This window comes from Pseudorca crassidens, chromosome 15 (genome assembly GCF_039906515.1).
Source record: "Pseudorca crassidens isolate mPseCra1 chromosome 15, mPseCra1.hap1, whole genome shotgun sequence".
Taxonomy (NCBI): domain Eukaryota; kingdom Metazoa; phylum Chordata; class Mammalia; order Artiodactyla; family Delphinidae; genus Pseudorca; species Pseudorca crassidens.
Genome location: NC_090310.1, coordinates 73238126 through 73261971, shown reverse-complemented (window position 1 = coordinate 73261971; position 23846 = coordinate 73238126). Strand labels below are relative to the sequence as shown.

The 23846-nt window shown below is 51.0% G+C and overlaps 1 protein-coding gene across 2 annotated transcripts in view; it reads left to right on the top strand.

Moving 5' to 3' along the window:
• JPH2 (junctophilin 2) overlaps positions 1–23570 on the top strand; it is a 61210-nt gene extending 37640 nt beyond the window's left edge. The window contains exons 3-6 of one of the 2 annotated variants that reach the window (XM_067708198.1): positions 17706–17824; positions 18875–19581; positions 20233–20326; positions 21759–23570. In XM_067708198.1, the coding sequence (XP_067564299.1) occupies positions 17706–17824; positions 18875–19581; positions 20233–20313 (907 nt within the window). In that variant the 3' untranslated portion in view covers positions 20314–20326; positions 21759–23570. Of the gene's footprint in view, positions 1–17705; positions 17825–18874; positions 19582–20232; positions 20327–21758 lie in introns of those variants that run through there. The other variant, XM_067708199.1, reaches the window with a different exon arrangement.
• Positions 23571–23846: the final 276 nt, after the last annotated feature.

Sequence of the window (23846 nt, the reverse complement as noted above, 5' to 3'; positions counted from 1 at the left end):
TAGTTGCGGCTCACCAGCTTCTTAGTTGTGGCACACGAACTCTTAGTTGCAGCATGCATGTGGGATCTAGTTCCCTGACCAGGGATCGAACCCAGGCCCCCTGCATTGGGAGCACAGAGTCTTACCCACTGCGCCACCAGGGAAGTCCCGACACATGTGGCAATTTAAATGGAAATAAATTGAAATTAAATAAATTAAAAGTGCTCTTCTTCAGTCACAGTAGCCACATGGCAAGGGCCCCATGGCTACCGTGTCGGACGGCACAGAGGTAGACGGTTTCCCTCCTTGTTGAAAGTGTTGTAAACCCTGCCTCGCTGGGGCCTTGCAGGTCACTGTAGGGCATCAACCTTGCCATACATAACTGGGCACACATCCTGGGGTCCTTTCCTCACCTCTCAAAGTGGGTATGATAAAAGTACGCAAGGCCATCTGGTTCAGCGCCGGCCAAGGTCAGAATGCCTTCCCCATCATCCTTGCCGAATGGCCCTTCGGTCACTGCTTCTGTGTCTCCAGGCGTAAGAAACTCACCACCTCTTGAGCCAGTCCAGGCCAACTCTGGACAGCTTTGGCTTTTAGATTTGCTCAAACTAGGAGAATGCTCTGCTGCTCTGTCTCTTGTTTCGTTGGTCCCAGTTCTGCCCTCGGGGACTCTGTGGGTTAGAAACGTGTTCAGCTGCAGGTCACAGAACCTGTCTTGAGCACTAGGCTTATATCTTCTCACAGAAGAAGATCAGAGAGGCAGTGCCAGGCTGACGCGGCAGCTCCAAGATGCCCCGGGGGACGCCCCCCTCTGTCTTTCCCTCCTGCTCTGCTTAGAATGTAGTTTCTGTCCTTGTCCTCAAAGGTGGTCACAGCGCCCCTAGCTTCACCTCCACATCCAGGGCAGAGGTCGGAATGCAACATCTCCTTCTCCAGAGTGGGTCACATGGCCTTCCCTGAACAAGAGTAGGCTTCTGTTAGGAGGAAAGAAGGAGAGAATGGATATTTCGTGAGCGGTTAGCAATGCCTGCCCTGGACGTCCCTGCGGAGATGTAAAGATTGTGATCTTAGTGCCTCTGAGAGTCTTCACCGGCCTAAACGTCTCCAGCCCCTTTCCTCAGCCCCTGTTTTCAAATCTCATCACTTCCTCCATTTTCCAGGTGGAGAAACAGAGGCACAGACATCATTTAGTGATTGAGAGCATGGGTTTTAGGGTCATATAACATTGTTTCTTTCAACAGGTCACTTCCCTGAGGCTCAGTTTCCCCAACTGTGGAATATGGTGGAAATTAATAGAGTACTTACTGGTGAGGGTGTTGTGAGGGTAAGATGAGATAGTCCCGTCAAGTACTAGCCACAGTGCCTGGCACACAGCCATCACTCAGTAGTGGCAGTTGTCATTTTTATTATTATAACTATGCTTCCTCTTGCTTCAGTGATTCCTTCCGGTGTTGATGAATGAGGAACCAGAGACCGCAGATGGTGGGAGCTCTCTGCCGGGTCCCCTGGGTGTTTCCATTGTCCCAGCAGTCACCCCAGGGAGAGCCTGTCTCCTCTCGTCTCCAGAGGGGTGTAGAGTGGGACCACAGAGAGGAGGAAGGGGCTGCAGTGAGGATCCGTCTCTAAAGCCACCTTTGGCCAAGCACATCCCTCGTGAGGGCTATCGCATTACTGCCCATGGGCTCGTCCCATCAGCCCCGGCTCCGCGCAACCCTATCTGGGAAGGGGGTATTACCCCAAGGTCACGGCAGCCCACTGCCAACCCCGTAACCCCACAGGACTTGAGGTAGCCTTGCCAGAAGCCTGGCCAAGGACAGGGTCCTCTGAGCTCTGACCCACCAGGTAGGGTCAGAAATGCCACAGGGTGGGTCCTTCCGGTGAGAATTGGTCAGAGGTTCACCCGGGCAGCCCTCCACGCCTGTAGGGCCCAGGCATAGATAGTTTTTCCCTGGGCACCCCAGCTGGGGTGGAAATAGAGACCAGCAGCCCTCATTAGTTCTTCCTTTACATTTTTAAAAGGTCCTCACAGTTAGACAAAAATGTGAAGTTTATCTTCTTTCCCTGTTCCCCTCTGGTTGCCACCTCCACCCCTGGTCAACTGTTACCTGCAGTTTTTTCTTTTCCTTCCAGAGTTACTTTATGCTTATATTAAGGTGAAACTTAACGTTTGACCTACAAAACAGCAATTTCGCATGGTTCCACCTAATGTAAGCGAATGCAGAGATTCCTGTTTTCCTCTTTCTGCCACAAAAGGTAGCATATTATACATATTCACCTGAACCTTGCTTTTTTCTCTTTGCTGTATGTATATATCAGAGAGCTTTCCAGATCTTTCCAAATAAAGAACTTTATCCATTTTTTTTTTTTCTTTTTTTTTTTGCGGTACGCAGGCCTCTCACTGTTGTGGCCTCTCCCGCTGCGGAGCACAGGCTCCGGACGCGCAGGCTCAGCGGCCATGGCTCACGGGCCCAGCCGCTCCGCGGCACGCGGGATCCTCCCGGACCCGGGCACGAACCCGCGTCCCCTGCATTGGCAGGCGGACTCTCAACCACTGCGCCACCAGGGAAGCCCAAAGAACTTTATCCATTTTAACTCCCACATAGTATTCCATTATATAGCTGAATCATCATTTATTTAATCAGGCCCCTGTTGTTGCACATGATTGTTTAGGTAGTTTCTAGAACTTTGCCATGTGAGATAAAGCTGTACATTCATTATTTCACCCATGGATCAGTATATCTGTAGAATAAATTCCCCCAAGTGCAATTAGTGGTCAAAGTCTCTCTGTAGTGGTTGTCCCTTCTTATCTTCCCATCCACATTGTAGGAGGGTGAGAAGGCTGCCCCGACGTGCTGAATGATCCTGTGCAAGTCCCTGCCCTCTGTTGGTCTCCGTGTCCTGGGACACTGAACCATCCTTGCCTTGTTTTGGGGAAAAACAGAGACCCAGAATTGGGTTTTTGCTTGGCCTTTCCCACACCCCAGCCACATGCACATTGTTACCACGGCTTCTTTGGGAGATGACTTCAGCCTGGACCAAGGCCAGGGCAGCCTAGTGCGGTCAGCACGGAAGAGCAGGCAGAGGGACCAGCATGGGCAAAGGACAGATGCGTGACCACGTGGGGTAAGGCAGCGTTTCCCAAATGCCAGTCACTGATGTACCTTCCCGAGCTGTGCCACAGCCATGTACCCTCTGGATTATTATTTCCTTACTATTTAAAAAAACCTTAACTTTCTTAAGCCTAAATTTATTTATTTATTGGCTGCACCTCGCGGCTTGCAAGATCTTAGCTCCCCGACCAGGGATCGAACCTGGGCCCACAGCAGTGAAAGCGCCGAGTCTTAACCACTGGACCACCAGGGAATTCCCTAAATTTATTTTTATAAAGCGTCTTTAGGTCATTACCATAGATAGAAATGCAGTGTTATGTAAAGAGAAGTTAGCGGAAAAAACAAAAACACAACCAGACAATACCAAAAGAAAACCAGAAAAACATACGCACAAGAAAAAGAGAAAAATACAGTGAAGCAAAACATCGTTAAACCATCCCCAGTGCGGTTGCCTACTAAAAGCTCAGATCAAGGCTGATTGCTGCTCTGCTCTCTCTCTGTTAAAAAAAAATGGAATATAAGACTCACTAAAGGTATATAAACATTAAATGAGACTTTCTCGTTGAAGGAATCAGGATGGTTGACTTTGAATCTTAAAGGAACAATGTTATCTGATGAATGTCCTGGTACCACCTTTCATTTTCCGTCCTGTCAGTAGTAAGCTTTTGAGTCATTGGCCTGAAGGACAGATTTCTCCTCTCCCTCTTTCCAGAGCCTGAAAGGGAGGGAAAGCCAGTCTTTAGAAGGGCAACTGGACTCTGGAGTTCTGCATGGGAGGACCCCAAGCTTAGACCTTGTACACAGTAGGCACTCACTAAATGCTCGGCAGTGACTGATTCATTAGTGGGCCTGAGGGGCTCTTACGAAAGCGGGATGGACATTGAGACTAACAGTGCCTTCCTGGATCTTGTCCAAGGAAAGCAGATGTCCTGCTCTCACTCTCCTCTCCTGTGGCAGACGGTTTACCTCAGGGCTGAAGCTTGCTGGTGGAACATTGGAACAGGAGTCCCCCAGACTGGAGAGGAAGAGCACAGGAGTACCGTTGCTACTCTCCTCATCCTCTTCCATCCCTTCATTTAAACACACAGACACAGAACAGATCAGGCACAGGTTTATTTCTCACGCATGTAAAATCCAAAATGGGTACCCTTCTCAGCGGGCAGCTCTCCTCCAAGCCATGATTCAGAGACCCAGGCTCCTTCCATCTTGTGGCTCTGCCATCTTCAACATACGGCTTCCAAGATCATAGTGCTCTCTGCATCAAGCCAACGAAAAGGAAAAACACCCGCAAAGAGGCAGTGGAAGGTTCTTATTGGCCAGGAAGTAGGGCACATCATGTCTTCTCACATTCCATTGGCCAGAATCTAGTCATGTGGCCACACCTTCCTGCAAAGGAGGCTGGGAAACAGTCCGGGTGTGTGCCCAGGAAGCAGAGGAAAGGGGTTTGGTGAACTGCTATCTAGTCTCAGCAATGTTTAGTGAACGTGGCCTTCGAGGCTCTTTATCATTTGCCTCCGTCCTAATTCTTCATTCACTCATGACATTGTCAGGCTAAACTTTTCTCAGCTTCGTAAACACTTGGTGTGTGTCTGTCTGTGTGTCTGTGTGTGTTTTAACACCTTTTTGTGCCTTGGTTCCTGCAGTTCCCTCTATTCAGACCACCCTTTCCTCGCTTCTTTCTTCTCTTCTCCATCTGACTAGCTCATACAGACATGGAAATAAGCCCACAGCCTCAGAATTTAAAATAAGACTTTGTCATTTTCCCAGGACTACATGCAGGAAGAAGAGAGGATGCCTGTGCACAGCGTGGAGGGGGTCCCCTTCAGCTCCCCTAACTCCTTCACAGAGCAAAGCGCAGGTTTCCACAGATGCCGCCTGAGACCCACTCCGAGAATTGTCCTGTGATAAATAGGGAGGGGAGATCCTGAGATCAGAGATGGCAGACTTCAAGTGCTTTTTGTCAAAAAAGCTAGTAATCTGTGTTTCAAAGGGGGAGGGGAGAGAAATTGCCCAGGTAGGAGATAAAACATAAGGATCTGAATCTGCTGAGACAGTTAGCTTTTTTCTAGCTCATGTCTATTCTGTGAAGTGATGTGCTGATTCAACAGCTCTTGGAGGGTCTGGTGGGTGGCGGGTGGAGATGGAGAACCCTGCTTCCTTGAGTTTGCCAGTTTCCATGGTGTAGACACTGCCACAGTGGCTGATCTCCAGCTACCCGTGTCCTGTCAAGAGCTTGCCTGGGCCATCTCCAGTCATGTTTAGTATCAGCCTTGATTCTCCATCCCCGCTTTGCTTCAGGCTGTAGCTCAGAGGTCTCCTCTGCAGGCAAGTTTACCATGTCTGTTCTTCTTCTGGGTTTCCCATTTTAAAAAGTCTGAACTTTCCCAGCTAGATTATTTTCCTATAGGTTTTCTCTACTGGTCTATAAGCGCCTTATGGCCAGAACTCTGATTTTAAGTTTCTTCATATCCCTGTTATGTTATCAGATGCCTGCACTTAGTAGGCACCCAGGGAATGCCTATAGAAGGCAGGCAGGCAGGGAAGATGGGAGGAGGTAGAGTTGAAGAGCCCGGCCACGGAGGCAGATCCCACTCTGTGACTTGTTGGCAGTGTGACCTCAGGCAAATCCCTTCACCTGTCTCGGCCTGCTTCCACATCTGTAAAAAGCTCCTTTATTTTCCTCTGCTCCAGCTCAGCCAGGCCTATCACTGAATAATAATTATGATAATAATAGTCATAATGGCTGCCATTTATTCATTCAGCAAATTTTTAATAAGCACTTGCTGTGGGCCAGGCCCTGTTCTTGGTGCTGGGAATTCATCAATGAACAAAACAGACAAGAATCTGTTCCTTGTGGAGCGTACTACGTTTGTAGTACGTCCTACATTTAGCGTTCTACATTTGCAATGTGCCATTAACTGAACGGAATTTCACAGGCATCTCATTTGGTCTCCGGGCAGCCCTGAAGAGCGAAGGTATCCTTTGCTCTATTTTAGTGCTGCAGAAAGTGAGGCGAAGTAGATCGTGTGAGTTGCCACGGGTAAGCCAGTGCATAAGGGGTGGAGATGGGACTTGGACCCTTGATTCTGGTCCAAGACCTGGTTCTTAGCCATCAGGACATGCCCTTCCCAAGCCCCAGGCCCCCTTCCTGCCCACCTCTCTGCCTTTGCTCTGCGTTTGGTCGGTTCCCTTTGGCACATCCCTCAGGCCCACCCAAGACCTGACCCCTCCCTGATGGTGTCTGTTCTATCTTGAATCTTGTCTCCAAATGCTTCCTTGTTACCCGACCAACCATGGTTGGTCACCAGGCATGGAATCCTTTACTTCTTTATTTTGCTTCCTTATGACACCTCTTTCCCCTCCCCCTTCACCCCACCACCCCGGGGCCTAGGCATGGACCCACATAAAGAGCTCAATAAATATCTCTTAACTAATGCATTGAAATCCTTAATTTCTTCCTTGGACTCTAGCTCAAGTCTCGTTTTTACATGTCTTCATCGTAAGGGTAATTTTTTCTTCCTGGGAAATCTGAGAGTCAGATCTGTTGGAAACAAAACCTCAGCAGCTCTCGTGTGCACCTGCTGTGTGTTGAGTATGGTGTTCATCTCTTGCAGGGCTGGCTCACAAAGGTGACAGACAGTCGCTGTCGGTGACAGTTGGCACCTTAGTTGTGGTCAAAGCTGGGATGACCACGTTGCCTCGTGTGCCTGAGATCGCCCTGGATCATGCTGGGTATAATTATAAACAGACCCCCTTTCACCCTCAGATGCCCTGGTTTGAATGATAAGCTCTCCGGTCACCCTAAACAAATCCTGAGGACGTGACCCCCCACCCCCCGCCCTTACTGCTCTAAGCACTTTGCAAATACCCACGCGTTTAGTTCTCCCAACTCTGTGAGGTTGGTGCTGTTATTCTCCCATTTCACAGATGGGGAAACGGAGGCACAGAACTGTAAAGCAACTTCCTCAAGGTCACACAGCTAGGAAGAAGCAGGGCTAGGATGGGAACCCCAGTCACCTGGTGCCAGAGCTCCCCCGTTCAGCCACTGCCTCAGCAAGAACTTCTCTAAGAGGTCTCCCCTGAGCCCGTGCTCTGGGCTAGATGTGTCTCCCCCTTCCCACCCCACCAGGAGCCATGGACTTGTCTCAGTCGTGACTGCTGTGACATGGTTTGGGGATAGAGGAAGACAGCAACGTGGTCGGAATCTCCTCTGGGGCCCTCACACCTGACACAGCGCCTGAGGCCAAATAAAATCTCTGGAAATGCTTTTCGAAGCAAGGGATGTGATTTTCCAGGGCTGGGGCCGGGCTTGGCCCCTCCCCGCGGTTTCTTCCTCCCCGTGTGGCAGCAGGGGTGCCAGCCCTCAGGAGCAGATGGAGCTGCCTGGAATTCCTTCCTAAGGCTCCTTATCGGTTTTCAGAGCAGCCTGGGGGGTGAAGGGGGGTGTCAGGGACCTTGGGGGCTGCTCTGGGAAAAACTGGAATGCCGCAGCGGAGTACCACCTGGGGAGGGGCCAGAGGCTGGGGAGGGTGCTGGGCCGGGAGGGCTCAGCTGTCAACATTCCTCCAGCTCACAGAAAGCTCTCCTGTGCGCCTTGTCCTTATTTAGACAGGAGATGTCTGCTGACTTGGGCCTTGTGGGATGCCACGGCCGGCTGGCTCACCGGGTGGGCGGGGTGGGCTGAGGCGGGGAGCAGAGCACACCCAGAGCCAGGTCAGTGGGCTCTCTGCGGGCGATCCCAGTAGACCCAGGTGGGAAGTCCACCCCTTGGGGGGAAGAATCACTCTCTAAGTAATAGTAACAAAAGTAGCAGCTGCCATTGATGGGGTTCCCACTATGCACAGGGAGGCATGCTAGGCTAGTCTGTAAGTTCTAGGAGGTGAGTTTCTTCTGTTCACTGCTGTACCCCTAGATCTAGCCCGGGACCCGGCACACGGTAGGTGCTTAGTAAATACTTGTCACGATCAAATGAGTGTACCCTTCACATGCCGCAGTTCACTTGATCCTCAGAATAATTCTAGGGGCAGCTAAGTGCTATTATTAACCCAAGTTACAGATGGTGAAACTGAGACTTGGAGAGGTTCCACGACTTGGAAAAGGTCACACAACTTGGACATGGAGGAGCTGGGGTTTGAAACCAGGTCATCTGACACCAATATTAATGAAAACTCCAACATTCATATTAAAAATTATTTAACATTAATCTTATTTTGGTGTTCACCACACTGGAATTCCTGGCTTTCCCCGTCTATTGACTGTGTGAGCTGGGTGGCTTATCTAACCTTCTCATCCTTAGTTTTCTCACCTGTAAAATGGGAATTGGTAGTGATGTCTACCTTAGAGAACACTGTGAGGATTCAATGAAATAATACATGCCAATATCTGAGCACAGTGCTGGCACACAGTAGGCACTCAACAAGAATTGTTCTTCAAATGACTACACCATAATTTAATCAACTACTTCCCCACTTCTTGCTTTGGCTTCATTTCCAATCTTTTGCTATTACAAACAGGATGGCAGTAAATACCCTTGTACGTGTGTCATTTTGCACAATTTGAGTATGTCAGTTGGCCAGATTCCCAGGAGGGGAAGCGCTATAGCACAAAAATATGTAGATGTTAAATTTCTAAAGAAAAAAAGGTTGAGCAGTCTGAAGTGATAAACATCAATCTATGGAAACGTGAAAAATTATGTGAGTGAAAAATGTATAATAGTGAAAGCTAAACTTCTCTAGTGCACACTCAGTGCAAAAGGCACTGTTCTAAGCCCTTTCTGTATATTAATTCCTTTAAATTTCATAACAACCCTATGAGGTAGGCATTATTATTATCCAAATTTGTAATAGTTGTCTATCACTGCCTAAAAAATTATCCCCAAACATAGCAGCACGAAACGACACATTTTTCTTATCTCGCAGTTGCTGTGGGTCAGGTATCAGGACGTGGCTGAGCTGTGTCCTCTGGCTCAGGGTCTCCCATGAGGCTGCAGTCAAGGTGTCGGCCGGGGCTTTGGTCCCATCTGAAGGCTCCCCTGGGGAAGGATCCACTCCACACTCACGCACATGGCTGTTGGCAGGATCCAGTTTCTCGTGGGCCATTGGACTGAGGCCCTGAGCTCCTTGCTGACGTTGGCGGGAGGCTGCCTTCAGTTCCTTGCCACGTGAGCCTCCCCAACGTGGGAGCTTGCTTCGTCAAAGCCAGCAGGAGTCTGCTAGCAAGAGCAAAGTCACCATCTTTTGTAAACTAGTCATGGAAGGGATATCCTATCACCACTGCCATAGTCTTTTTGTTAGAAGCCTGTCACTGAGTTCAGCCCATACTCAAGGGGAGGGGATCCCATAAGGGTATGAATACCAGGAGGCATCTGAAAAATCTTCCTGCCACACTCACTTTTCAGAAGAAGAAATGGATGCACAGAGAGGTTAAGTGATTTGCCCAGGTCACACAGCTAATGTCTGAGTCAGGGTTTTCAGACCTGGGTAGCATAACTTCAGATTCCATGCTCTTAAAAACTGGCCCTCAAAATTGACTCTTTATTGTGTTCACAGCTCTGTTAAAAAATAGATGTACACGTGGAAAGATTAGAAAAGAAGGCTCAAAAGCTAACATAGCTATCGTTTTAGCACAGTGGGTTCCCAGCGCTGTTGCTTTACTGTTACTCTTTTCATAATTCATAAAATGTGATTTTAAAATCTGGTGTAGACTTTTAAATATTTATTTATTTATTTGGCTGCATCGGGTCTTAGTTGTGGCACATGGGATCTTCGTTGCTGCATGCAGGGTCTTTTGTTGCAGCGTGCGGGCTTCTCTCTAGTTGTGGCGCACGGGCTTCTCTCTAGTGCGCACAGGCTCAGTAGTTGCGTTGCGTGGGCTTAGCTGTCCCGCAGCATGTGGGATCTTAGTTCCCCGACCAGGGGTCGAACCGCGTCCCCTGCATTGGAAGGAGGATTTTTTAACCACTGGCCCACCAGGGAAGTCCCTGGTGTAGACTTTTTAAAAAGGAAGTTTCCCTGTGCAGCCAACTCATCCAGAAAAGGCCTCACTTCTGAGACCTGGGTTCCAGATTGGACTGCAGGGCCCAGTCCTATGTGGGCGGCGGCAGGAGCAAGGCCTGAGGTCCCCTCCCTGTCACTTCACTGGCTGCCGAAATACAGCCAGACTTTAGTCACACAGCCAGGCAATTCCCAGGTTCCAACTGACTAACCTTTCTTTGGAGAAGTTGAGGGTATCACTGCTGGTAACTACTAGCCCTGGGCTCTATGATAGGCAGGATGAACGCTAGGGATGCCCACGCCCCGGGGGGAAGAGGCGTGGTTGTGGCCAGTCCCAGCTGCTGGGCTCTTCTGGCTTAACTGAAGTGTGTAGCAGATGCGTGGGTCAGCAAAGGCTCTGATGCCAGACAGATCTGGAATCATGTTCCAGCCGGCTCTGGATCTCACTAGCTATGAGCCGTGGGCAAATAATTTCCTGAGCCTTCCTTTCTTCTCCTGTACAGTGGGTTGTCTTGAGGATGACATGAGATCACAGAGGTGGTTGTAATTTCCTGTTGCTGCTGTGACAAATTACCACAAACTTGGGGGCTTACAACACAGATTTATTGTCTTACAGTTCTGGAGGTCAAAAGTCTGAAATCAGTCTCCGTGGGCTAATAGAGTCAGGGTGTTGACAGGGCTGGTTCCTTCTGGAGGCTGACAGGAGAATCCAGTTCCTTGACTTTTCAACTTCCTGGTGGCTGCCCCCACTCCTTGGTTTGGGGCCCTATCTGCATCTTCAAAGGGCATCACTCCAGTCTCTGCTCCAACATCACATCATCTCCTCTCCTGTGGTCCCATCTGCCCCTGCCTCCGTCTTATAAGGACACTTGTGGTTACATTTAGAACCTGCTTGTATAATCCAGGATAATTCCTGCACCTCAAGATCCTCAATTTAATCACATCTGCAAAGCCCTTTTTGCCATATAAGGTAACATTCATTGGTTGCAGGGATTAGAACCTGGATATCTCTGGGGCCATTATTCAGCCGACCACAAAGATCAGGTGTCTGGCACATAGTTAGTAAACAGCAGCTCATTACTTTGCCTCCCCCTTAGAGGCTGAGGGGGGGAAGGGGTGTCACCCACCCACACATGGTGAGTGTGAGCCCCCTTCCCAGCTGGGCTGGCAGCTCTTTTTCAAGAAGGGGAGGAAGGTTTCTGTAAAACATGATCTGGAACAGGTCACCGCCATGGCCTGGGGATTTCAGGCTGGGCTTCCAAGGTCGGGAGGTCCTACCTAGGGCCTGAAGGGGGGCACAGCCCCCTAGACTCAAAACCCATGCCCCTCCACTTCAGCTAAAACAAATTCACTTTCTAAAATTTTCAAACACTTGCATAGAGCTTTCTATGTGCCACGTCCTGTTCTAAATGCCTTATGTACATTCACTCTATAATCCCAACAACTCTATGAGGCAGGGGCTATTCATAACCCCATTTTACAGATGGAAAAAAATCAAAGTACAGAGAATTATGTAAGCCACCCACAGTCAAAAACAGTGTTCTTAACCACCTCAAAATACCAAAATATTAACAGCAATTTTTCTTTTTTCAAAAACATCTGCTTATTTTCCAAATTTTGATGATGAAACCATATTATTTTTACTACATATTTTATATATTTATAATATATAATATAAAAATAACAAAATACAAATTATGAACATGTAACCCACCACATGGGCTTTCTCCTGCCCTGTAGCCTTCTGTTTGTTCTCAAAACTTTTCACCTTGTCTTATCTCTGACCAGACTCTACATCCTTCCAGAGCAGGGGCCATGTCTGGCTTAATGTTCATTATAATAATAATGGGCAAGTGACTTAACCTCTCTGTACCTCAGTTTCTTCATCTGTAAAATGGTTGTGGTGCCTATCTCCTAGGGAGGTACGAACCCTTAGTTTATTTCCCATTTTTTCTTATTAGAAGTAATGTTTCTAGATCTAAATGTAAGAAATAAACTATAAAACCCTGGGGATAAAATATAGTAGTAAATCTTTGGATGTTGAGCTAGGCAAAGCTTTCTTAGATATGACACCAAAAGCACAGGCAACAAAAGAAAAATAGATAAATTGGATATCATTAAACTTAAAGACTTCTATGCTTCAAAGGACACCATTAAGAAAGTGAAAAGACAACAGAATGGGAAAAATATTTTCAAATCATATATTTGATAAGGGACTTGTATCTAGAATATATAAAGAACTTTTACAACTCAATAATAAGACAAAAAATTTGAAAACAGGCAAAGAATCTAAATAAACATTTCTCCTAAGAAGATTCATAAATGGTCATTAAGCACATAAAAACACACTCAACAGCATTAGCCATCAGGGAAATGCAAATCAAAACCACGATGAAATGCACCTCACAAACCACTAGTGTGACTAAAATTTAAAAATGGATAATAGTAAGTGTTGGCAAGGAGGTGGAGAAATTGGAATCCTCATATGTTATTGGAAGAAGGTAAAATGTTGCACTCAATTCAGAACCAGTCTGGCAGTTCCTCAAAAGGTTAAAAAGACTTATCACATGACCCAGCAATTCCACTCCTAGGCGTATACCCAAGAGAAATGCAAACATACATCCACCCAAAAACTTCTACATGAATATCCATAGAAGCATTATTCATAGTAACCAAAAGGTGGAAACAACCCAAATGTCCATCAGCTGTTGAACAGATAAACTAAATATGGTTTATCCACACAGTGGACCATTATTTGGCAATAGAAAGGAATGAAGTATTATTTATGCTACAACGTGGGTGAACCTTGAAACAATGTTTTCATGACATATCCTTCTATAAATGCATACTTAAATCCCAATTTTTTGGCAGTCCTTAGCATTTTGGAAGGGAGTTGCTGGTAAACATCATTATAATAACAAAAACGGTAACAATAATGATAGCTAATATTTGTTAAGTGCTCAGTTTATGCTAAGCACTTTTGCGCAATCTTATTTCAGGCTCCCAGTAATTTTGTGAGTTAAATGTTATTAACCCCATTTCGCAGTTGAGGAAACTGAGGCCAGAGAGCAAAGGTCAGGTACCCAGAATATGATGGATGTGAACCTGTACCCTTAATCTCTCTGGTGAAGAGTTTCCCAGCAGGGCTTAGCACATGTTTGCCAAATGAATGCAGTCCAGGCAAGACTGGACCCTTGTCTCCATCCTTGTTGGAGGACAGGGGAACTTTCTCCCAGGGAGCTATCTGGGCAGGCGGCTGGACATCCCACCTGTGGTTCCTCCTCGAGTTTACTCTGACCATGATTGTTCTGGGGGGAAACGGCTACAGCCAGCCAGAGCTAGGGGTGAGGGGCTATTTTGGGAGAAGACAGGGCGGTGGCATCTGAAGCATCCCCTCAGGAAGACTTGGCTGCACTGCCCTTATCAACCACCTCTGCAGCTTCAGAGAGGCTAGCAGCGGCCTGAGTTGGGGGCTCTGATTATCTGCCTCTGTCCTCCAAACCTACCATGGGCTCCTTGTTCTGATGGATTTCTGAAAAATTTTTAAGTGAACAAATTAGTGACATTAAGTACATTCAGGTTTTTTGTTTCAGTCGTCTAAAAACAACTGTGCTTCTTATATATTTTATTAACAAGCACCTAGATAGCACTTTCTGTGTCCTGGCTACTGTTCTAAGGGCCATATGACTGTTTATTCATTTACTCCTTATACTGTTTCTCTGAGGCAGGTGCTGTTATTATCCCCATTTTACAGATGAGGAGACTGAGGCTCAGGGGGCTCAGACTTGCCCAAGGGTATAAGGAGCAGAGCCAAGACCTGACCCCAGACAACCTAGCCAGAGCTGCCCCCTCTTAGCCACACCCCCATGCAGTTCAAGGCTTTGCTCTGCGCCCCTGTCCATCCACTGATTTTCAGAGATGTGGCGTAGTTGACCTGGCAGGGCTGCATTAAGCTGTGAGCTCCTCAGGCGGCTGCTGGGTCTGATTTTGCCCCATCCCTGGTCCCAGCACGTGGAACACCTGGCCCAGTTAGTTAGTGCCAGGAAGGCCGCGGCTCAGTGTAATGGGGAAGAGCTTGGGCAGGTGCACTTTCTAGCTGTGTGACCTTGAGAAAGTGACTTCACCTCACTGAAGTCACGTGTAATTGTGGCCATAGCACAGAGCTGGGCACAAAGTGCTCAACCAATAACAGATGAATATTATTAATCAGAGTAGTAGAAGAGACCGTTGTTGAGTGGATGCATTAGAACAGAGGTGGGCAAACTTTTCCTGTAAAGCACCAGACGGTAAATATTTTTGGCCTTGCAGGTCACGGACTTCGGTGGCAACTACTTAACCCTAGATAATAGTAAACAAATGGGTGTGGCTCTGTTCCAATAAAACTTGATATGGACGCAAATCTCAAGGCCATATAATTTTCACGTCATAAAATTACTCTTTTGGGTTTTTTCCCACACCTTTAAAAATATAAAGAGCGTCATTAGCTCACAGGTGGGACAGAGGCAGCGGGCTAAATCTGGCCTGTTGCCCTGACTTGCTGACCCCTGCAGTAGAATGTGAGCTCTACAAGGGATTTTTGGATACTGGGTTTGCTGTAGTCACAGTGCCCAGAATAGTGCCCAGCACATTGTAGGCAGTCCATAAAGTTGTATGAAATGAATGAATCTGGTTGTTGAAGTGGGTCTTGAGCTGGCCCTTTAAGGCTGGGAGGTGGAAGGACTGAGAAGGAACATTCCAGAGGGGAGAACAACCAGAACAAAGGAGTCAGGGGTACATCCTGTGGGTGTCTCCCTTTGGCCCAATGAAGCCATCGGTGGCCTGATGGAGACACCTGGGCAACAAGGCCAGATCTAATGGGGCGGTTAGGGGTCTGGGGTGGGCAAAGGAGTCAGGGGTGGGGCTGGATACTCTCAGACGTGCTTCCACTGGGTTATTGCCCTGCCCCATCCCTGAACCACCACCAGCCCTATTTTTAACCCTGCTGACGAAAGAAAATCTGTTGAAATCAAGAAGGGTGACTGATCCCTGCCCCACCCTGTGCCCCAGTTACTCTCCTTCCCTTCTCCCCATTAGGGGCAGAGCCATCCTAGGAGACCCTCCCCAAGAAACATCAAAGTGGTCATAGGAAAAGAGATGGTTCCTGCGCTTCCCTAGCAGGACCTGGACTCAGGGAGGGATCCTGGTGCTTGAAGAGAGCCACTCAAGGCTCCCGGGGGGTTGAGCAGGCCGGGAACTGCCCAAGAGAAGACTGGATTTTCTCTCTCTCTGACTAGTGCATGCTTCTCAAATTTTAATGAGCAGTGGAAGCAGCTGGAGGTTTATAAAATACAGATTCCTGGGCTCCTCCTAAGAAATTCTAATTCAATAGATCTGGGGTGGAGCCCCCAAAGCTGCATTTTCAACAAGTGCCTGGACGATGAGGGGCTGGGGGGTTGGTGAATGGACCACACTGTGAGTGCCACTGGACCAGAAGATAGCCTTTGGACCACAGCAGTTCAGCCTGCCCTGGTAAGCTGCCAGATATACCCCATCAAGGCTGCCTCGGGCCGAGAATTTGGAGAGCCTTGAAGGCCACCCTAAGTAGTTTGGACTTTATTTTCAGCACAATAGGAAGCCTTGCAAAGATTTTCAGCAAGAGGTGAGGCCAGGAGATGTATGGGTTAAGCAAGCTGCATGTCATTGGTTGTAGGAAGCGAGCCTGGAGGCTACAGATGGGAGTGGGGGACCTTGCAGGAGGAGTGATAGAAGGAAGGAGAATGGGCAGATTCAAGAGCTGTAGGGGGAGCAGGAGAGACAGGAGTTGGTGGTTGTTGTCTGTGAATATTGAAAGATGAGGAAGGGGGGTGTGGGAGACGCTGGGATTCCTGGCTTGAAGGCTGGGGAGCTGGGGAGCTATTCCTGAAATCAGAAGCATTTTGCGTGGGGAGCTAATAAGGTATTCAGTTGGTCAGACTGATGGATGTGGACAGAGGAGCGTGCTTCCTTTAAACCCAGCAGCCCTTATTGCCTTGGGCTGTGTGGCCACTCCCCTCTGACCCCTGTTCTGGCTGCCCTGGAGGGTCCACCGTTGATCCCCCAGAATCTTCCAGGGCTCAGTGTGGAGGCTGCCATTCTGGCCTGAGGAGTCCTGCAACACAGCTTCCCAGGGCACCGGGAAACAAGCCTCATCCAGCTCACGTTACCAAAAAAGGACATTTTCACAGTTTGAGGGTTTGCCCAGCCCTTTCCCTCCTCCCCCAACCTGGGGTTTCAGGTTTCCAGGGAAGTGTCTCTGAAAATTTAGATCTTTGAATCACACATACCCATGTACAGGCAAATACGAGTCTGGGGATATGCATGTACCACACTCGGTTTTAAAATTTTTTAAAGTATAGTTGATTTACAATATCATGTAAGTTTCAGGTGTACAGCACAGCGATTCAGTTATACGTATATATATGTATGTGTATATATATTCATATATCTAGGTATGTATATACATATTATATATATATATATATTCTTTTCCAGATTCTTTTCCCTTATAGGTTATTACAAAATACTGAGTATAGTTCCCTGTGCTCTACAGTAGGTTCCTTGTTGGCTCCACACTGGATTTTGATGTCACAAATGTCATCTTCCTCCTTCTCCTTCTCCACCACCATCACCACCATCGTAACCATCATCATCATCACTAAGCCCCATCCCGGGCTAAACACTTTTATGTGTTGCCTCTCAGTAGTTTTCACAGCAGCTCCAGGGGGAGTGAGAGACACAGAATCAGACAGGGAAGTAGCCAAGCAGGGATGTGGTCTTACCTGGAGTCCAGCTTCAGCCTGATCCCATACATCTTTATTTTTACTAACCTCTAACTGAAATTTAGTATTTTCTTCAATTATGGAAGTTGGCAATAAATCAACAGTAGTATTAGCAGTATCTCTGACTTTGTCACTAATAGAAATCTCATATATTTTCATGTCACATTACTGTTGTTGCACGTATCCTTGAAATATTCTTTATGTTAATCTATACTTTTAAATTATGGTAGTTAATAGACCTGCTAGATATTTTGTTTAAAGTGTTAATAAAGAAGAATATACATTATTATATTACAAATTTGTCCCTTTAAATATTTTGGTAACAGTGTGTCAATATAATTGCATCCCTTTGTAATCCTGTGTAATTTGTGCATTTTAAAACATTCCAAGAAGGGGTCCAGCGGTGTCACCAGATGCCAGGAAGATCTGTGACACAAATGAGGTTAAATTCCCTGTTCTGGGCCTTGGCCTCTGCATTCTACCAGCAACAGTGGGAAAAGAGAGGATGAAGAGGATTACAGGGGGGGTTTCTGTGGGCCAGGTCTGGAAATGGCATAATCCTGTCTTCCCACAATGCTTTGGCCAGTCACCTGACCACACCTAACTGCAGGGGAGGCTGGGAAATGTAGTCCATCTGTGTGTCCAGAATGAAGAGGAAGTGGTCTGGGGAATGCACAGCAGTCTGGACCACAGGGCTCAATAAATATTCATTGACAGCTGGAGTGAATGAAAATTCTGTCCAGAGTGTCTCTTTGTGGGTTGGGGAGGAAGGGCAGAGGACTAGTTCTCTGGAGGGATCCTGAGTCTCCACTATGTTGTCTCCTTAGGACAAGTCACGCCAAGGCCAAAGCTGAGGCAGCAGAACAGGCTGCCCTGGCTGCCAACCAAGAGTCCAACATTGCCCGCACTTTGGCCAGGGAACTGGCTCCAGACTTCTACCAGCCAGGTAGGGCCAACCAGGGAGGGGAGGGGCAGGACGGGGTAGGGGGAGGTCCTGGGGGGGGGTGGACACCTTTTCTTTGCTTGTTGGAAAGCTGAGATGCTCAAGTGGGTCCACGCATGCCTTTGAGTTCCAGAATCTGTGGAGCGTGGTGCAAGCATGGGATGGGTGCAAGCATGGCACAAGGGGACTCATGCTGAGATTGTGGCGGGGTATCAGAGGCTCCCCCCACTCCAGCCCGTCTCTTCTCTCTGGGAAATGGGGCTGCAGAGTAAGGAGGACCCCCTGGCTCTGATACAGACTTTGCATTTGGATAGAGCGGTGGGAGCCCATCAGGGTGGGGGACTGGTGCTGCCTGCACTGAGGGTTTTAAGGTGAGTGGCACGATTAGATTTGTATTTTCTAAACATTCTGGCTGCGGCCGGAAGACCAAAGGGAGACTAGATGGAAGACCGCGGAGCGCAGATCTGTGCCTGGGAGGTTAAGTCGCTTCCCATCACAGTGCGCCCCCTGCTGGTCCAAGGAAGAGCGACCCTGGCTGGCTGCCTCCGCCCTTGGGTGGTCATAGCAACAGCTGTCACCACGTGCCAGGCACTGAGCTCAGCATATTACAGGCATTTTTTTTTTTCACCCGATTAATCCTTCCGTTAGTATTTATGAAATAGGTATGATTGGGCCCGTTTTTCAGATAAGAGAATGGAAAGAGACCAGTGTGACCATACAGAGCATAAACTCTGGAGCCAGACTAGCCTGAGTGCCAGTCCTGGCTCTGCCCTTGGTCAGCGGAGTGACTCTGGGCAAGTGATTTTTTACCTCTCTTGAGCCTCCTTTTCTTCATCTGTACAATGGAGGCTAAATAATAGCATACACCGCATAGGGTTATTAAAATGATTAAATGAGTTAGTATTGGGGAATTGCTTAAAACAGTACTTGGCACTTGGTGGCCGTAGGTTAAGGCTGGCTGAGTACATAAATGAGACTCAGAGCGGCTTGCCCTGGGTCATCCAGTGCTGGGACCGGGGTTCGATTGCAGCCTCCCCGTGTGGTCCCCGGCAGGTCCGGAGTATCAGAAGCGCCGGCTGCTCCAGGAGATCCTGGAGAACTCGGAGAGCCTGCTGGATTCCCCCCACCGGGGCCCTGGCGCCGCAGGCCTCTCGGAGCGGCCCCGCGAGAGCCCGGAGCTGCACGAGCGCGAGACCCCTGCGCCCGAGGGTGGCCCCCCGTCGCCGGCCGGGACGCCCCCTCAGCCCAAGCGGCCCCGGCCGGCCGCGGCGTCCAAGGACGGCCTGCTGAGCTCGGGCGCCTGGAACGGCGAGCCCGGCGGCGAGGGCAGCCGGCCGGTCACGCCGTCCGAGGCCGCTGGCCGTCGCAGCCCCGCGCGTCCCGCCAGCGAGCGCATAGCCATCGAGGCGCTGCAGGCGCCGTCCGTGCGGTCGCAGGAGCCCGAGGTGGCGCTCTACCAGGGCTACCACAGCTACGCCGTGCGCACCGCGCCGCCCGCGCCGCCGCCCTTCGAGGACGATCCCGAGCCCGAGGTCCCCGCGGCCGACTCGGCGCCCCCGTCCCCGGCCGCCCCCGGCACGGCGGCCCCGCCCCGAGGCTCCGCGCCCGAGAGCCCCGCCAAGCTGGAACCCAAGCCCATCGTCCCCAAGGCCGAGCCCAAGGCCAAGGCCCGCAAGACGGAGGCCCGGCTGACCAAGGCCGGGGCCAAGAAGAAGGCTCGGAAGGAGGCGGCGACGGCGGCGGAGGTGGAGGTGGAGGAGGTGAGGCTGTCGGTGGGAAGTCGGGTTCCCCAGGCGTGGGGGAGCTGGGAGTGGGATTCGGGGGCAGATGGCCGGGTGGAGAGGGTGATGGTGCAGGACAGGGCAGGCGGGATGTGGCCTTAGTTAAGTGCAGCCTGATCCACGGTTATGCAACACAGCCCCCCACCTTGGGGCAGGGGGCTGGGCTTTGTGCCCGCTGTCTGGGCAGTTCTTTGGAGAAGGAGGTGGCTGGGGGTCCTAAGCGGCTGGGGTGGGATGCCCCTGTCCATCAGGCTCCCAGCCTCAGCTGCAAGGTGTGGCAGCAAGGGGCCCAGTGGGGGGCCTGGGTCCTGGACCGCTGGGCTTGCTACAGGAGGCTGGGAGCTAGGAACTGCAGCGCCAAAGACTGAAGCTGGGCTCTGAGGGACTGACAGCTGTGGCCCCAGAGGAATTAGCAGTGGGGAAGGCCGTGTTCTTGGGTTCCAGGCCCAGCTCTGCCCACTGTGTGCTCTGGGATATGTTCTTGCCCCTCTCAGGACCCTGAGCAGTTTGGTTATTTCCAAGAATCCTTCCAGCGCTGATGGTGTGTCCCGGTGCTGGGCACAGCAGTGAGCAAGAGGGTGGGGGTGTGCTCTCCCGGGGACTCAGGCAGCCTCTCTCCACTGTTCCCAGGTCCCCAACACCGTCCTCATCTGCATGGTGATTCTGCTTAACATTGGCCTGGCCATCCTCTTCGTTCACCTCCTGACCTGACCTCATCCACCAGGTGCGGCTGGGAGGAGGGGATGGGAGCCCCTGGGGGAGGAGAGTAAGGGCCAGCTGCCTGCTGAGCGGACCATCCTGTGGTTAACTGAGGCCCGTCCCCCAGCAGAGGCAGGGACCTAGAGTGTGGATTTGAGAGATCACCTCTTCCCAGTACACAATACACACACACACACACCCTCACACAGACACACACACACATACACCCCCTCATTAGCTCAACGTTCGCAGAGCACCGGATCTCTGTCAGGTGAGCACTGGGGGCTTCATTCATTCAGTCATTCACTAACACATCATTAATTTAAGCACCGTTTACTGAGCACCTGCTCGCTGGGATCTAAGGATTCAGCAGGGACTCACTCCTGCCCTAAGAATGGGGGTGAACATGAGAGTAAACCTTTAACTTACAGCTCATTATGTAAGTCTTGCAGTTTAAAGGTCAAGCAAAACCGTTCTTGACTCCATCCCCCCAGACCCCCGCAGGTCTAGACTGAGGCCACCTGGCATGGCCGGGTCCTCTTCTCTCTGTCCTCCAATTCTCTCTTGCTCCCACCCTCTACCTGCCCACCCCCCGCCCCCGCCCTCAGTCCTCTCTTCCTGAGACCCTGCTGTCAGTCAGTTGGTTCCATCAATTGGTTTTCTCCCTGTGATGGAGCTCAGGGGCTGGGTAAGATCCGGGGGGGAAAAGGAAGTGGGCTGGGCTGGGGTGAAGGAAAAAGGCCCTGGTTGGTCTCAGGGTGAAATAGCTACAAGGCAAATAAAATCTTTCTCCTGCCGGGACCAGCCTTTACACTATAATTCCTGTGCTTGGTGATGCTAACAGAGTTTCTGCCTCTTGCCCTCCCCCACTCCACCAGAGACCCCCTCCCTTGATCCTAGCTTAGTGTGGGCTGGAGGTTCCTACTCAGTCCCAGAGGAGAAGGAGAAGGAATCCTTGTCCTGTCACTGGGTAAATAGCCAGTGACAATATTAGCCTGGTAGGTGCTGGCGTGCGGGTGGATGCTGAGCTAGGCAGGGTCCATGTCTCATAGGGGATCTGGGAATGATTGCGGTGGGGACTGCCAACTTCCTGACCTGAAGGATGGAGAGGGGCGAGCCAGATGGCAGTGGGGGAGGAGGAAGAAAGGGAAGAGTGTCCCAGGTAAAGGGAACAGGCAGAGACAGCAAATAGGCAGAGGCAGCAGCCAGCGGGGGGCCTTGCAAGGGCCAGGCGAGGCCTCCGGGACTTGTATCTGGTCCCACTGAGTCAGAGCCAAGGGGCAAGGCTGCCCTGGGGGCTTGGGGAGGTGGGGCTGGTGGTGGTGATGGAGATGTTGCCCCAGAGAGCATCAGGCCTGAGGCTTGAACCCTGCCTGGAGCCTGGCTGAGCCCCAGCCTCCCTGCCCTTCTCCCCGCTCCCTCCTTCCCTCGCCTGACCCTCTGCCGTATCTTTGCAGAGCCAGGAGTTCCTGCTGAGGACGCGTGGACCCATCTTTCTGCAGTGCCCCGCAGGGCAGCCGAGGAGGACTGGACTCTGGACCTGGATGCCGGGGGTCCAGCTCGCATCCACACCACAGACATTTAAGGAGGTTTCCCGTGGCGCCCATGCCCGACGCAGGCGGTGCCCAGAGGGAGAGAAAGGGCCGAGCACCCTCCGGGAGCTCTCTGCCCAGTGGCAGGGAAAGCCCTGAAGGCAGAGCCTTGGTCTTGAGCACCCTGATCTGCTCCGTCCCCCATCCTCATCCACTCCCTCGCCTCACCCCTGGGTCACCCCCTCCCCGGGCTTTTCTGTGTTTTGGGAGAAGTCACCAAACCAGGATGTTAAAATCCCAGTCGCCTTCTTTCTACCCTCCCTTGCTTTCTTTTATCCTCTGGCTGCTGGGCTGAAGCCTCTCGGGCAAGTGGAGGGAGTGACAAGATCCTTGCGGTGGGCCAGCGAGGGAGACGCTCCGACAGCCCAGTGGCCCTTCCCATCGCAGTCCGGACCCCGTCCACACTCTGTCCCTTGCTTACAGATGTTCTGGGTGACAGTAGAGGAAATGGACATGTTCCATTTGAATATCCCAGGATACAGTGCTTCTGTCTCCTCCCACTGGTCCAGTTAGCTTCCCTCTGGACCAGTAGAAGAGGGAGAGACGGGAGGAATTGGGGCCTTTGGCTGGGAAGCCACTGAGCAGGTGGCCAGGGGGTGGGGGTGGGGAGAAGGGCTAAGGGGTGGTGAGGATGGCCCTGTCTCTGAGTGCACCTGAGCCTGGGGCTGGCATTGCATGTGGGGCTTCCAGGATGCTGAGGGGGGAGAAGGGGTCGCCCTGCAGGAGCCGTGGGGCTGGTGCAAACCTCCGGGGATGCCCCGTGAGTTGATTTGTCCGCTTCCGCTCCCAGGGGCCACCGCAGGCTCGGGGAAGCGTGAGCATGGAAGCCCAGGCAGATTTCACTGGGGCTGACTCTCGGGCAGGTGTGAAGACAGGTGCTTGTCAGCCAGCGTTTCCCAGGGAGAGGGGAGCAAGTCTGGGCCTCCCACTGGGCACAGTCTGTGATAATAAGCCCCGCGGCTTGCTTGGCAGAAGATGGTATTTGCATGTAGCCCGTTAACAGATGTTTTGTACCATGCTGATCCTTCTGGGCCTTGGTGTTGGCTGCAGCTGGGGGGAGGCTGAGGGCTGTGGCCTCTGCCCCGGGGAGGATGGAGGGCAGGTCTTCCAGGCCCCTCCAAGCTGAGCCGGGGGAAAGGATGCGGCCACGGCACCTAAGCAGAGCTGGAGGGGGCAGCTGCTCGTCTTTGTTTGTCTGCCCCCTGGGGGCTGGGGCGTTGTGGTCTGGCCTCTCCGGGGCAGCTCTTTGACCTGGAGTTTGCTTCTGATGGGGTCGGCTTTCCCCTCCTCCCTCAATACTTGGGAACCTTCCCTCCAGCTTCACACTTGCTGTTTCAAGCACCGCTGGGGTCTCGAGGCGTGGTTGGAACCTTGGACTGCATTTCCGCGGAGAGGAGCCCGTGGGTTCTCCCATCCTCCAAGGGCTCTGCCTCTGTGTGTGGGCTTTTCTGGACAGCTAGGGAATGAGGGGGGTGGGCTGGGGGCACTGCTCAGGGCTGACGGCCTCCAGGCCTCCGCTCTGAGGTCACTGTCGAGGGTTTCTGGTCTGGCTCGGGGCCAGGGATAAGCCTTTGGCTGCCAGAGCTCCCTCCCGGGGCCTTGTTTGGGGGCTGGTGTTTGGGGTGAGGGTTCAGGAAGCTGCCGTCTGTGCCATAATAAACTTGCATCTGCTCACAGGCTCTGGCTGGGCTGCAGTGTCTGCTTGTGGGCTCAGGACGAGGGACTGGCTGAAGGAGAAGAGAGGCCCGGGACCCTGGGTCATGCTGGTCCAGGCCCTGTCTCTCTCTTACAGTTCCCATAATACCTCCTGAGGGGTGGCTGAAGGGCTTCAGTTCTGGAGGGATGCCCCAAAGGCCACAGACCTTCTAAGGCAGACCCTGGGTTTCTAAAGCAGACTTCCAGAAGATTCCCTAAGCAGCATATAGTAGAAGAAAGAGCCTGCCTTTTTTTTTT